Here is a 13,007-nt window from a genome sequence, read left to right on the forward strand (position 1 = left end):
CTTGTATTTTGGATATTGTAGGCTGAGGGGTGACCTAAATCGAACTGTATAAAATTGTGCAGAACTCTAGAAAGACTGAACATGAAATCACTACTCCTCTTGGTTAAGAGATCAATAATGAGGAGAGACAGACTGAGGTCAAAAGGCTCAGAGGATTTCAAGATGCTCATAAAGGATTCCAGTGAAACATTTTCATCTGGAGAGTGGAGGGAATCCAGAACTCTCAGTCTGAAAGGGCAGTAGAGGGAAATGCCTATGAAGCATTAACAAAGTGCTTGGACTGGTACTTGAAGGGGTGGGACCTGAAAGGCAATGGAGCAAGGATTGGGAAGTGGAACCAAGCTGAATGGGCACTTTCTGGCTGACAAGGACACAATGAGCCAAATGGCTTTCCTTCTGTGCTGTAAATGTCTATAACAATTCCGTTAGCTTTGCTAATCCTATTATTTTAAGTTTAGTTGAAATGCTAAGTAGTAAACCATAAATGCTAACATTAACACATTATTTCTTAAAGAATGCTACATTCACTTCACCCGTTTTTGTAAACTTTCACTTGTGGGTTCTGGGTGTCGCTGGCCGTATCTCCCTTGAAGATGGTACGAGCTGCCGCCTTGAACAACTACAGTTCACATGCTGTATGTCGACTCACAATGCTGTTAGGGAGGGAATTCCAGTATTTCAGCCTGGCAATACTAAAGATATGGCAACAGATTTCCAAGTCAGGATGATGAGTGGTTTGCGGGCGGTGGCATTCCCATGTATTTACTGTCCTTGTCCTTCCAGGTGGAAGTGGTCATGGGTTTGGAAGATGCTTTCTAAGGAGCATTAGTGAATTTCTGCAGTGCATCTTGCAGATGGTTACAATTGAGCACTACGATGGAAGGAATGGATGTTGGTAGATGTGGTATAAGTCAAGGGAGCTAACTTGCCCTGGATTGTGTCAGGCTTTTTCTTTGAGTGCTGTTGGAAATGCACTCATTCGTAAAAGTGGGGATGTTTCATCACACTCCTTACTTGTGCATTGTTGACGATAGACATACTTTTGGGAGTCATGAGGTGAGTTACTTGTTGCAAGATTCCTAGCCCCTGATCTGCTCTCATAACCACAGTATTTAAGTGGCTAGTCCAGATTAGTTTGTCTCAGCATGTTGACAGTCAGGACGGTGTGATGCTAACATTATTGTCAAGTGGCAGCAGTTACATATTCTCTTATTAGACATGGCAGTTGCGTTGCACACTTGCCACTTTTCAGCCCAAGCCTGGATATGCTCCAGGTCTTACTGCATTGGGACATTGACCGCTTCAGTATTTGAGTCACAAATTATGCTGACCATTGTGCAGTCAGTGAATGTTCCTCACATCTGACCTTTGATGGAGAGGCGGTCCTTCATGAAGCAGTCTGCAGAGATCTCCTCACATCGACAGAGTATCCCCAAGTGTTTCAAAAGCATCATAGTGTTTTTAATTAAAAACACTCATTTGAGACAGCATTTATGAAAAGACAAAGATAGGCTTAATGTTTCAAGTAAACTACTTTGTCAGCACTCTGATTTAAGAATCAATGGCCTTCCACATTAACCCTATCTTCATTCTTTAACAAATGCTGCAGAATGCTTCAAGAATTTCTGTTGTCATTTCAGATTTCAAATACCTGTTGTACTTTTTTTTGGCCAAATATTGGTTTGGGTAGCAAGGTAGTCGATGGTGCCAGGTCTACAGGGCAACTTCAAGCATTTCTTCACTAATGCCACAGGATTTATTACATCGATATGAAGAGGCAGGCATAGCTGTAGTTTAAATTTCATGCCAAAAATTTCATCTTCAATTTGCATAACTTCAAGGTGCCACACTGAAGCTTCAGCCTGGATTATGGAATACAGTTTTGCTCAATTGGAATGAAGAATTTCTCAACAGCATCTAGATACAATTTCAAAGACTCAGACAGAATTTCAGATAGAGAAAGATATGTATCTAACTTACCTTGCTAACTGTAAGTAAATAAAACAAATTTAGCACTTCATACAGCTGGAATTGAAATGACTGCATCAACTGCCTCTTAATTTTACTGCTCATGCTAATTAATGGAAATTAGCTGATCAGGGGAGGCAGTGACATTGTAGTAGTATTACTGGACTGTTAATCCAGAAACCCAGGTAGCACTCTAGGGGCCTGGCTTAGAATTCCAACCATGTCAGATGGTGGAATTTGAATTCAATAAATAGCTGGAATTAAGAGTCTAATGACAACCAGTCAATTGTTGTCAAAGCCTATCTGGTTCGCTAACATCCTTTAGGAAAGGAAACTACCATCCTTACCTGGTCTGGACTACGTGACCCCAAATCCACAATATGGTTGATCCTTAACTGCCCTTTGGGCAATTAGGGGCGGGAAATAAATGCTGGCCTGGCGGGCAATACTCTCGCCCCATGAATGAATTTAAAAAACATTTAAAATCAAAAATATTATAAGCCACTGATTATAAGAACATCATTTCCAATGTGGAAACATTCACCACTTTTTAAAAGCAACCAGCTTAAAAGTAACGTCTTTAGCTCCTATCGATCTACATTTCGTAGAAAGCATACAACTTATCCATTTCTCAAACAGTCTCGAAAATGTCTTTCATACAGCGTTATTAGGAAACCGTCAAAGCTGGGGTATTTAAAACACGCTGCTCCAAAGGAACACCACAGCAAGCGAACAGCAACTGAAGGTCACGCAGTATGGAGCCTCTGCATGATCTGAAGATCGCTACCTGCTGCTACGTACCTGCGCTGCTATAGACCTTCGGAAAAGGCAAGCCATACCATCATTTGCCCGGGCACTATCATTCAGGAATGCACACTCAACTCCCGGTCTGACCGTGCCTAATCCATCCGACTGCTCGCATCCGCAAACGCTCAGTAACCGCCTGACTCAACACCCCACCTTCCGACCTCTGACACCCCGGTGACGTACAGATAAGAGTCTCAGCCAATGGCGACACCGCTCTGCCCCAGCTGCCTGGACGTTCTGATTGGCTGTGAGGTGATTGAGAGCGCGCGGAGTGTTGCAGCGGTTGGGAAGGAGAATGTGAACGGACTTGGACGGCAATGGCGACTTCGTCTGTATCCACGGTAAAGGCACCTTTCACTGAGATCTCTAATTCACAGGGCAGGTGGCTACTCACGCTGCAAACCCCGAGGAGTATTGTCCGAGATAGCGGGAACTGCAGATGATGGAGAATCCAAGATAACAAAGTGTGTAACTGGGTGAACACAGCAGGCCAAGCAGCATCTCAGGAGCACAAAAGCTGACGTTTCGGGTCTAGACCCTTCATCAGAAAAGTGGGAGGAAGAGGGCTCTGAAATAAATAGGGACAGACGGGGTGGCGGATCGAAGATGGACAGAGGAGAAGATAGGTGGAGAGGAGACAAATAAGTTAAAGAAGCGGGGATGGAGCCTGTAGAATTGAGTGTACGTGGGGAGGTCAGGAGGGGATAGGTCAGTCAAGGGAGGATGGACAGGTCAGGTGAGAGGAAGAACAGGTTAGGGAGGCAGGGCTGAGCTGGGCTGGTTTTGGGATGCATTGGGGGAAGGGGAGATTTTGAAGCTTGTGAAATCCACATTGATACCATTGGGCTGCAGGGTTTCCATGCAGAATATGAATTGCTGTTCCTGTAACCTTCGGGTGGCATCATTGTGCCTCTGCGGAAGGACCAGGATGGACATGTCGTCTAAGGAATGGGAGAGGGGAGTTGAAATGGTTTGTAACTGGGTGGTGCAGTTGTTTATTGCGAACCAAGCATAGGTGTTCTGCAGACCAGTTCCCAAGCCTCTGCTTGGTTTCCCAGAACTTTATTACAGAAACTCCTTCCCCCTCCCCCATTTCTGAAGAAGGGTCTAGGCCCAAAACGTCAGCTTTTGTGCTCCTAAGATGCTGCTTGTTAACAAGGTGTAGAGCTGGATGAACACAGCAGGCCAGGCAGCATCGGGGAGCAGGAAGGCTGACGTTTCGGGCTTAGACCCTTCTACAGTATTGTCCGATGTCTGCAGCCGGAAGACTGGTGGAGGCAGAATCAGTTAACAATTTGCAAAGATATGTGGGATGGGGGGGAGAAAAGGCTGATGAATAGACCATAGATAATCATATGAAGTGTTCAGGGGATAACCGGTGCTTGGACTGATAAGTGGCAAGTTACATTTGCACCACACATCAAGCAAATACATTTCAAACAAGACAGAATGCAACCGTTGCTCCCTTGACGTTCAATGACTTTAGAATTGCTGAATCCCTCACTTTAAACACCAGAGGTTACCGTGGACCAGAATCAGAAATAGACCAACCGTAACAATATTGTGGATTTGAAAGTTGCTTAGAATGTTTCCTGACTCTGTGAACAGAACAATGATCTGAGTTTCTGTTCCCATGCTGATAGGTGTAGTGAGTTGAGCACATCAGCCCACTCTGCAGGCAAACCCAGGGATGCACAGTGCCTGCATCTTGGCTTTGAGCACTGAAATGAAGTAGGTGACTGTTTTCTTATACAGTGAATGTGGTCTTTGGTTGGGCCACCATTTATTCCTCGTTCCTAATAACCCTGGAGAAGATAGAGCTGGTCTGCCTTCTTGAACTGTTGAAGCCCCTGTAACCTAGGTACACCCGCAGAGTTGATATGAAGAGCGCTGCAGGGTTTTGATTCAATGAAAGAGCCTTTCCAATTCAGGATGATGCGTGACTCAGAAGGGGAGCTTGAGCGTGGTGGTGGTGGTACTTCCATGAATCTGCTGCCCCTGTTTTTCTAGTTATTGGAGTTTATGGTTTTGGAAGGTGCTGTCTAATTGAGTCCTTACAATGTGTCTTAAAGGTACCACATGTCTGTTGTAGCTGTTGATATCTCATGATTGTTAAGTGTTGGTTGGGATGCTAATCAGGCTGATGCTTTGTGCTGGATCGTGTCAAACAGCAAAATAAATAACTAGATGCTGTAGATCTGAAACAAAAACTAACTTTAGCACCACCCCCACCACCTTCAGCAGCAACTCCCCACCTCTGACCTCTGAACCCCTGTAACCATTGACCGGAATCAGAAATGGACCAGCCATAACAATATCGTGGATATGAGAGTAGTTTAGAAACTGGGACCTTTGACTCTCCAAAACTTGCCCAACACCCTCAATTCAAGAATATGATGGAATACTGGCCACTTGCCTGGTGAATTCAGCTCAAACACAAGCACAGTGGCCTAAGAAAGAAATTGCAAAAAAAAGACTTAGTCTGGTAGCATCTGTGGGAAGGAAGCAGAGTTAATGTTTCGAGTCCAGTGATTCTTCAGAACAATAAGCAGTTAGGGAAAAAGTGGTACTAATGCTGAAGTTGAATCTGGGGGAGAGAGAAAAAAGGAGAGGTGAGTGGATAGGGGTGCTGGAGCCCAGAGAGAGATGAAGGAACTTGCTAAGCTAGACATTTGTCAGCAATTTTTTTTTCGGTGTCAAACAGATTGTGTTTGAGCTGCACTCATCAGACAAGTGTATTCCGTCGCATTCTTGATTTGAGAACTTTGGGCAGATTGTGGAGTATCAAAGGTCCCAGCATCTAAACTGCCCTCAAATCCACAATATTGTTATGGCTGATCCATTTCTGATTCTAGTCCATTTTAACCACTGGATGTTTAAAGTGGGGGATTCAGCAGTTCTGATGCCATTGAATGTCAAGGGGCAATGGTTGTGTTCTGTCTTGTATTTGCTTGATGTTTGTGTGGTGAAAACATAACTCGCCACTTACCAGTCCAAGCAATTTATGTCTTTGTGCATTTGCACATAGACTGCTTCAGTATCTGAGAAGTGATAAACGGTGCTGAATAATTTTCAATCTCGGGGAACATTCCAACTTCTGACATGGTGGAAGTAAATCATTGTATTGGCTAAAGATGGTTGGGCCTAGTGCAATATCCTGAGTAACTCCGACAAAAATATCCTTCAGCTCAGACAATTGTCCTACAGTAACCACAACCAACATCCTCTTGTGCCAGGTATGACTCCAACCAGTGGAGAATTTTCCCCCGACTCCAATTACGCCAGTTCTGCTAGGCCTCCTTAATACCACACTTGATTCAATTCAAACTTGATGTCAAAGGCAGTCACCCTCCCCTCACCTGATGAGTTCAGCTCTTTTATGCATGTTTGGACTAAGGCTGTAACAAGAATAGGAGTGGATTGACTTGGGCTGAACCCATCTGAGAAAATACAACTTCATAGCACGGTTGACATGTGTTGCAGTTGATGATCAGGAGTTGAATGACCCGGTGGTAGTTGGTTGGGTTGGATTTGTCCTGCCTCTTGTGGATAGGATATACCTGGGCAATCTTCCACATTGTGGTGTAGATGCCAGAGTTATAGCTGTACTGAAATAGCTTAACTACTGATACAGCTAGTTCTTGGAGTCCATGTCTTCAGTACTGCTGCCAAAATATCATTAGGGCCCATGGCCTTTGCAGTATCTAATATCTTCAGCTGTTTCTTGATACCGTGTGGAGTGAATCAGATCGGCTGTAGATCGATCTGTGGGACCTCAGGTGAAGACCAAGATGAATTGCCCACTTGGCACAAGGCTAAAGGTGCTTGAACCTGCCTCAGCCTTGTCAGTGGACCCTGGGAATTGCCATGCACGTAACTGGGGATGCAGTGTGCTGCCTGAGGGTGTGGCTGAGCCAGCATCATGCTGGAATGTTGAATCATTCACATTGAAACATTCAAGAGAATTGGTGTTACTCGAAAAAGAAGAACGTGTTGTTTTCCTGCCATCTCCCCATGACCCTGCAGAAAGTGAATTGCTCAGTTAGAGAATTGTGATGGGCTGAATGGCCTCCTGTAGTGTAATGATTTTGTGAAATTATGGACTGCAATATGCATGAACTCCAATTGTGGTTTTATGTTGGAAGCCAGTTAATATTTTAATGTAAAAATACAGATGCAATCTTACTTTGTGTTTTGCAGACTGATCTGATATTGTATTGAGCAGAGTATAGTGTACGTGTATCCCCCAAATGTTTTGTTTTTTGCAAGCTTCATGGGTATATGCAATAACTTTCACACAATACGGAGAATTTTAAAGCATCTCCTGATTTATACCCTAAGTGGTTGATTTTAACTGTGTTCTGCTTTTGCATTGTTGATCTCTTATAGAGTCATAGACTTGAGGCAACATCGTTGAGATCAGTCTATTGAATCATCTGCAGATTAATTTTAAAAAACTTATGGAACATCTTTCTGTTTCTTCTGATTTCCAAATGATTCCACATAAAGTAATTGCTTTTACCAACACAGCAGCCAGTTGCAAAACAAAGGTTACATGAACAAGAAACTCTTTTTGATATTTTCAAATAAGCCTGTTCAGAGATGTTAATCTACATCTTTGGAGCAAGTAGGATTTGAAATCAAGCCTCTTGGCTCAGAGATAGGGACACTACCACTGTACAACAAAAGCCCACTAAAGAAACAATTATAAGCTCTGGAGAATCTGTGGTTAATAATTTTTAGTCGAGCATTAGCAGTTAGTACAGCAGCAGAAATTGATTATCCTTGTTCAAATACTGACTCTTCTCAGAAAAGACACTGCCTCATATGTAGGTTTCAGCTTAAAAAAAGTGTTTGAATGTCAGCATGAGGCTTGCAACTATGATCTTCTAAAATTCAGACAATACAATTCAAGAAAGAAATAGAAATAAAAATGGAAATAAGGTGAGGTGGCCTGAGGACAACATTGACTCTTGGTTCATAGCTTGGGTATCCTGGAGAGCACGTTGTGAATGGAACTGTGCAATCATCAATAAACAGTTACACCTCACAAATGGAAGGCCAAGGGCTGACAACATTTTTCAAAGGAATTCCTGCACTAATGCTACGAATCGCCTTCTAATCGTCACAGCTATATTACTTTACCTCACGTATAACTCCAACTACTTTAGAGGTTTTCTTCCCCAACATGTGCCAGGCCTGGCTTTTCTGCGTCATCTTAAACCGTACTTCTTAATTTTTAAAAAATGTTTTCTTCATTAACCTGTAGTGTCCAGGGATTTGTAGGCGAGGTGGATTGGCTATGGGAAATGTGGGGTTACGGGGCAGAACCGAAGTAATTTTGAGAAGTTATTGATTTGGTGTTTCTTGATTGCAATATTGATTACCCTTTCTGTTGCACTGCTGATGTTGGTGTAGAGGATATGTCAGTGAAATTTGAAAAGGTTAAATTTTTTACCCTTTTTTTTTGCAGATAGAATATGCCCAAGCAAGCTCGCACTGTCAAGTAGACACGGTGTCAGTTCTAATAGAACATTCTGGCTAGGGCAGCAGTTTACGTGTTACCATTTTCCAAAGCATACTTCTATAAACAGAAGTCACTATTTCACTGCAGAATCCAAGACCCGAGCCAAAATAATTTGCTCAAACTGATTCAGTGATAATGGGAACTGCAGATGCTGGAGAATCCAAGATAACAAAGTGTGAAGCTGGATGAACACAGCAGGCCAAGCAGCATCTCAGGAGCACAAAAGCTGACGTTTCGGGCCTAAACCCTTCATCAGAGGGGCACAAAAGCTGACGTTTCAGGCCTAGACCTTTCATCAGAGGAGCTCTGATGAAGGGTCTAGGCCCGAAACATCGGCTTTTGTGCTCCTGAGATGCTGCTTGGCCTGCTGTGTTCATCCAGCTTCACGCTTTGTTCTGTTCAAACTGATTGTTCATTTTAGCAACAGTTTTCTACCCCATACATGCAGCCTGGAACCATGTTGTCAATGTTGGTGTGTAGCCATTATCTGTTTTCCAGCAGCACTTGATGTGTAGATCTGCCAATATGCCTAGCCCATTCTGACTAACACATTGCTGCTTTGGTTGTATTAATATTTTATGTTCTTTGTATTCTGATCTTCAGTGCACCATGGATGAAATGTTAAATTGAATTAATTTCAATCATTGGACATACTTTGTTAAAGTCATTACTTGCTGTCTCTTCTTTTGTAGGTGGCCAAGTCATATAAACTGTGATGTAATGGGGTAAACAGCCAATCACTGTTATGATAGCAAGTTCAGATGGTAGGAATATTACAATTGGCTATAGAAGACAAATTAATTTAAACAAAAAAATTGATGTAAGCAGCCATTTGCAACACTAACCATCTCCTCTTCTGTTAATAGTGCCTGAGATTTAGTCACCTGTTCCACACATGTTAATAATTTTAACAGATTATAGCTGCGAAAAGCTTGAATTTTTTTCTTTTTTTTTGCCGCACAGGGTTGTTTTGTTTTCAAGCCAAAAGACTCCAAAAAGAGAAGGAAATCTGTCCCAGGTTTGTACCCATTGCAACAATGAGTAAATAGCATTGTATTTAAAACAAAATACACTGCTATATTTAATGATGTTCTACATACTTTATTTCCATTATCTCTCTGCTCTCCCTTCCTCAAATGTTTTACTTCCTTCATTTTCTCCCCTACCCCCTTAACAATTATCTCTGTACAATAGGATGCAATAAAGTGGCATTTTGAGGATGAACACAGATGCATCTGCACCAAGTTTTGGGAACTGGAATTTGCCTAGCTGTCCTGTCTTTTCCTGACCACTGTTGTTGCACATTTCAAATGAAACAGAACAGCGTGCACCTATCTAATACAAATGGATCATTCAGACTAGTTTTTGCTGCATGCATTTCCCAGTTCAAAATTAGCTTGCAAACAGTCAAAAATCTATAAACGTAGAAAATATTGATTATAAAGTGAGAACCCAAACCCCTTCTCTCATCTGTGTTATTAACCTGAATAATTTGCTTTGTCCTTAAAAATGTGACTAGGAACTGAAAGAAGAAGGAGGCATATAGGGCTCATCAGTCGGTCGGATGGTGGTGAGTGCGAATTGTTTGGTCCTAGGTAGAGAGGAGTTTGTAGTAGAATAGATTAGGAGGGAAAGAAATCACTTGAATGAATGGTCTACAGGTCCCTAACTAATCGAAGTCAGATAGAGTTCACAAAATATTGTGTGCTTGTGATAAAGGAACGGCAGTAGTGATGGGAGACTTTAATACAAACTAGAAAAATCATGTTATCAGTAGGTACTGAATGAGGAGTTCATCAAATGCTTAGAACGTTGTGTTTTACAGGAGACCAGAGAGCAGGTTGTATTGGACTTGGACTTGCATATTGTGACAGGATTAATTAATGACCTCATCTGTGGGCACTCAACCACAGTATGATTGAATTTTACATCCAAATTGAAAGGGAGTAAATTGGGACTCAAATTAATATTGAAAAAGTAGCAACTATAAGAGTATGAAACGTGAGCATATTGAAGTGAACTGGCATTCTAGGCTAAGGGATAGAAAGATCAAGATACCGTAGCGGACATTTCAAAACACACAGAATAAGTGAATTCCTACTATGAAGAGAAATCCTAAAGGGAGAGCCCACCAGCCATGGTCAACGAACAAGGTTAGGGAAAACATCAAATTTAAGGAAGAAGCATATAACTGCAAAGATGAGTGTCAGTTCAAGTGTTTGGTCAGAATATAAAGAACAGCAGAGAATGACTAAAAGGTTAATCGGGAGGAAGAAATTCGTATAAGAGGAAACCAGCTAGGAATTTTAAAAACAGATAGCAAGTGTTTCTGCGTGTTTTGTAAAAAGGAAATGAATACATAAAATATGTGTTGGTTCTCCAGAGAATGAGAATGGTAAGTTAATGTACAACAATGTTATGCCTCACTGGGATAACATCTGGAAATCAAGTTCTGCTATTCCTGGATTCATCATAAGTGTTCAGAAAGATTTTATCAATGTACACGAAGCTTCCCAATTTATCAGTATTTCAAGACTGAGGTTAACAGAAAATACAGACCAGATTTTTGTATGTGACAATAACTACTGTCTATTGGAAATAAATTGATTCTAGTTTTGGGTAAATAATTATTAGCTGTTGACATGTAACTGTATTAGTTAACACTTTAACTTCCATTTAACACACCTTCCATGCACCTACAGCAGATGAAAAAAAATTGGTGTTCTTAGCGGAGAGAAAACACTGAGGTGACAGTTCAGCAGTCCCCATCCCCAGGGTTCACTGAGGTGATGTTTGTGGCTGGTCAGGACTTTCTGTTCGTCTGTCTTCCTTCTCCAGATACTTTTGCTTGCAGGAGACAGAGTGACTGATTCAGGGCTTATAAGGTCTCTGGCTTATTGGTTAAAAGCAACATCCTACAGCAACTGATTAGGGAATATAAACTGGTATTCTTCAGGCTTTAGGAATTATTTTTCTGCAGAGCAACCTCCCATTCTGCAGTCATGAAGACTTTTATTCACACAACAATTATATGCTTGTTGGCAGGAAGGAGGCCATCGTCAATGGTATATGGAGTGATGACCAATTGTCAATCAGCTACTTGTTGCTGGCCAATCCCATTTTGAACACACTCGCTAATGCCAACTCATCTGCAACTAATTTCCCACGACTGGTTGAATAAACAACAGTATAAACAGCACTTAGAATGAATGTCAGGTTTATTTATCTTAAAATGTGCAGCAATTTCTTCCACAGTCTTTGGGGTTTAAAATAGGTCTTCTCAAGTTTTAGTCCCAAAACTACAGTAAAATAAAAAAAAATACAATGTGCTTAAAGCAGATTGCCATTAACACAGTTTGCTTCTGTCTTGACTGTGGAGGATACAAAAATATTTGGGTAATAGCTATAAATCAGAATGTGGATGGGAGAGAAGAATTTAGCAAAATTGCACTCATCGGGGAAACAAACTAATTGAGCTTCAGGCTGACAAGCCTCTGGAATCAGATCTTAAACAAGAGTGCTAATGGGATAGAAAATCTGTTGGTGTTAGAACTAAAATCCTTCTATTCAGGAAAGGGTCCACCAGACTGCAAAGTAGAAAATCTAACCCCTTTGTTCAAGAAGACAGGAAGCAGAAAAACCAGCAACTAAAGGCAAGTTAGTTTCATATCTGTCACGGGGACAATATTAGAGTTCATCATTGAAGATATTTTAGCTGCCTGCTGAGAAGAATCACCTTGGTTTTATCAGAGGAAAATCATGTCTAACCAATTTATTGGAGTCATATGAAGGTGTAACATGGTTATGGATGAAGGAAGGCCTATAAATGTATTTTATTTGGATTTCAAGAAGGCATTTCATAAGTTGACAAAAGGGTATTGTGGAAAAGAAAAGTTGACACGATAAGAGGTAAGATATTAATGTGGATAGAAGATTGCCTGGCTGGCAGCAAAGAGAAATTTAAAATGGGCTTTTGTTTGATTGGATGTGATGAGTGGGATCGCGCAAGGGTCTGGAATGGAGCCTTGACTTTTTTCAATTTATACCAATGATGTCCATGCTGTTAGTCCCTATGATTTAGATGCGGGGAGCAAGGAAATGCTATCAAAATTTTTAGATGACACTTAGAGAGATGGGAAATGATGTTGTGATGAATACATGCAAGCAGACTGACTTGTATAGGGTGAGTGAATGAGCAAATATCTGGCAGATGGCAGTTCATATAAATTTGTTCATTTTGGCAGAAAGAATTTCAGGGCAGAGTATGACTTAAACAGGGAAAGAACTGGAATTCTAAGGTTCAGAGAGACTTGTAGTTTGAAAACACTTTTGGAAATTAGTCCTGTTGCCACCAAGTGAAGACAGAAAGTCTTACAGATGCTGTACCTGGGTAACCAGGCATGTAATCAGAGTGCACAATTAAATTCAACTCTCACTCAGAGCAAAAACGATCGATTCGGATCAATCCAGACTTTTGGGAGGGACTGATAACTTCAAGTTAAAATTTTGAGCAGGGATTAAAGGAACAAATTTATGGATGATATGTTCAAATTGTAAAAATGTGTGCAGTTTCTTTAATGTCGATAGTACCTATCACAGCACCACCTACTGGTACAGCCTTCAAAAGCTTTTTGAAGGAAATATTCCTGTTTTCATTCATCATTCTGCATAGAAGTGTTGCTGCTTGATGAGTGACAACATACAA

At 41.4% G+C, this 13,007-nt stretch overlaps 2 protein-coding genes across 4 annotated transcripts in view; one reads left to right on the plus strand and one right to left on the minus strand.

Moving 5' to 3' along the window:
- The window catches only part of rars2 (arginyl-tRNA synthetase 2, mitochondrial), a 72,829-nt gene extending 69,878 nt beyond the window's left edge, over positions 1-2,951 (minus strand). The window contains exon 1 of the mRNA XM_048531676.2: positions 2,770-2,951. Within this exon, the coding sequence (XP_048387633.1) occupies positions 2,770-2,805 (36 nt within the window). The 5' untranslated portion in view covers positions 2,806-2,951. The remainder of the gene's footprint in view (positions 1-2,769) is intronic.
- Positions 2,952-3,009: 58 nt separating this feature from the next.
- The window catches only part of orc3 (origin recognition complex, subunit 3), a 79,159-nt gene continuing 69,161 nt past the window's right edge, over positions 3,010-13,007 (plus strand). For 2 of the 3 annotated variants that reach the window (XM_059645279.1, XM_059645281.1), the window contains exons 1-2: positions 3,010-3,116; positions 9,266-9,320. In XM_059645279.1, the coding sequence (XP_059501262.1) occupies positions 3,093-3,116; positions 9,266-9,320 (79 nt within the window). In that variant the 5' untranslated portion in view covers positions 3,010-3,092. The remainder of the gene's footprint in view (positions 3,117-9,265; positions 9,321-13,007) is intronic. The other variant, XM_059645282.1, reaches the window with a different exon arrangement.

The sequence above is a fragment of the Stegostoma tigrinum genome, chromosome 4, assembly GCF_030684315.1.
Source record: "Stegostoma tigrinum isolate sSteTig4 chromosome 4, sSteTig4.hap1, whole genome shotgun sequence".
Taxonomy (NCBI): domain Eukaryota; kingdom Metazoa; phylum Chordata; class Chondrichthyes; order Orectolobiformes; family Stegostomatidae; genus Stegostoma; species Stegostoma tigrinum.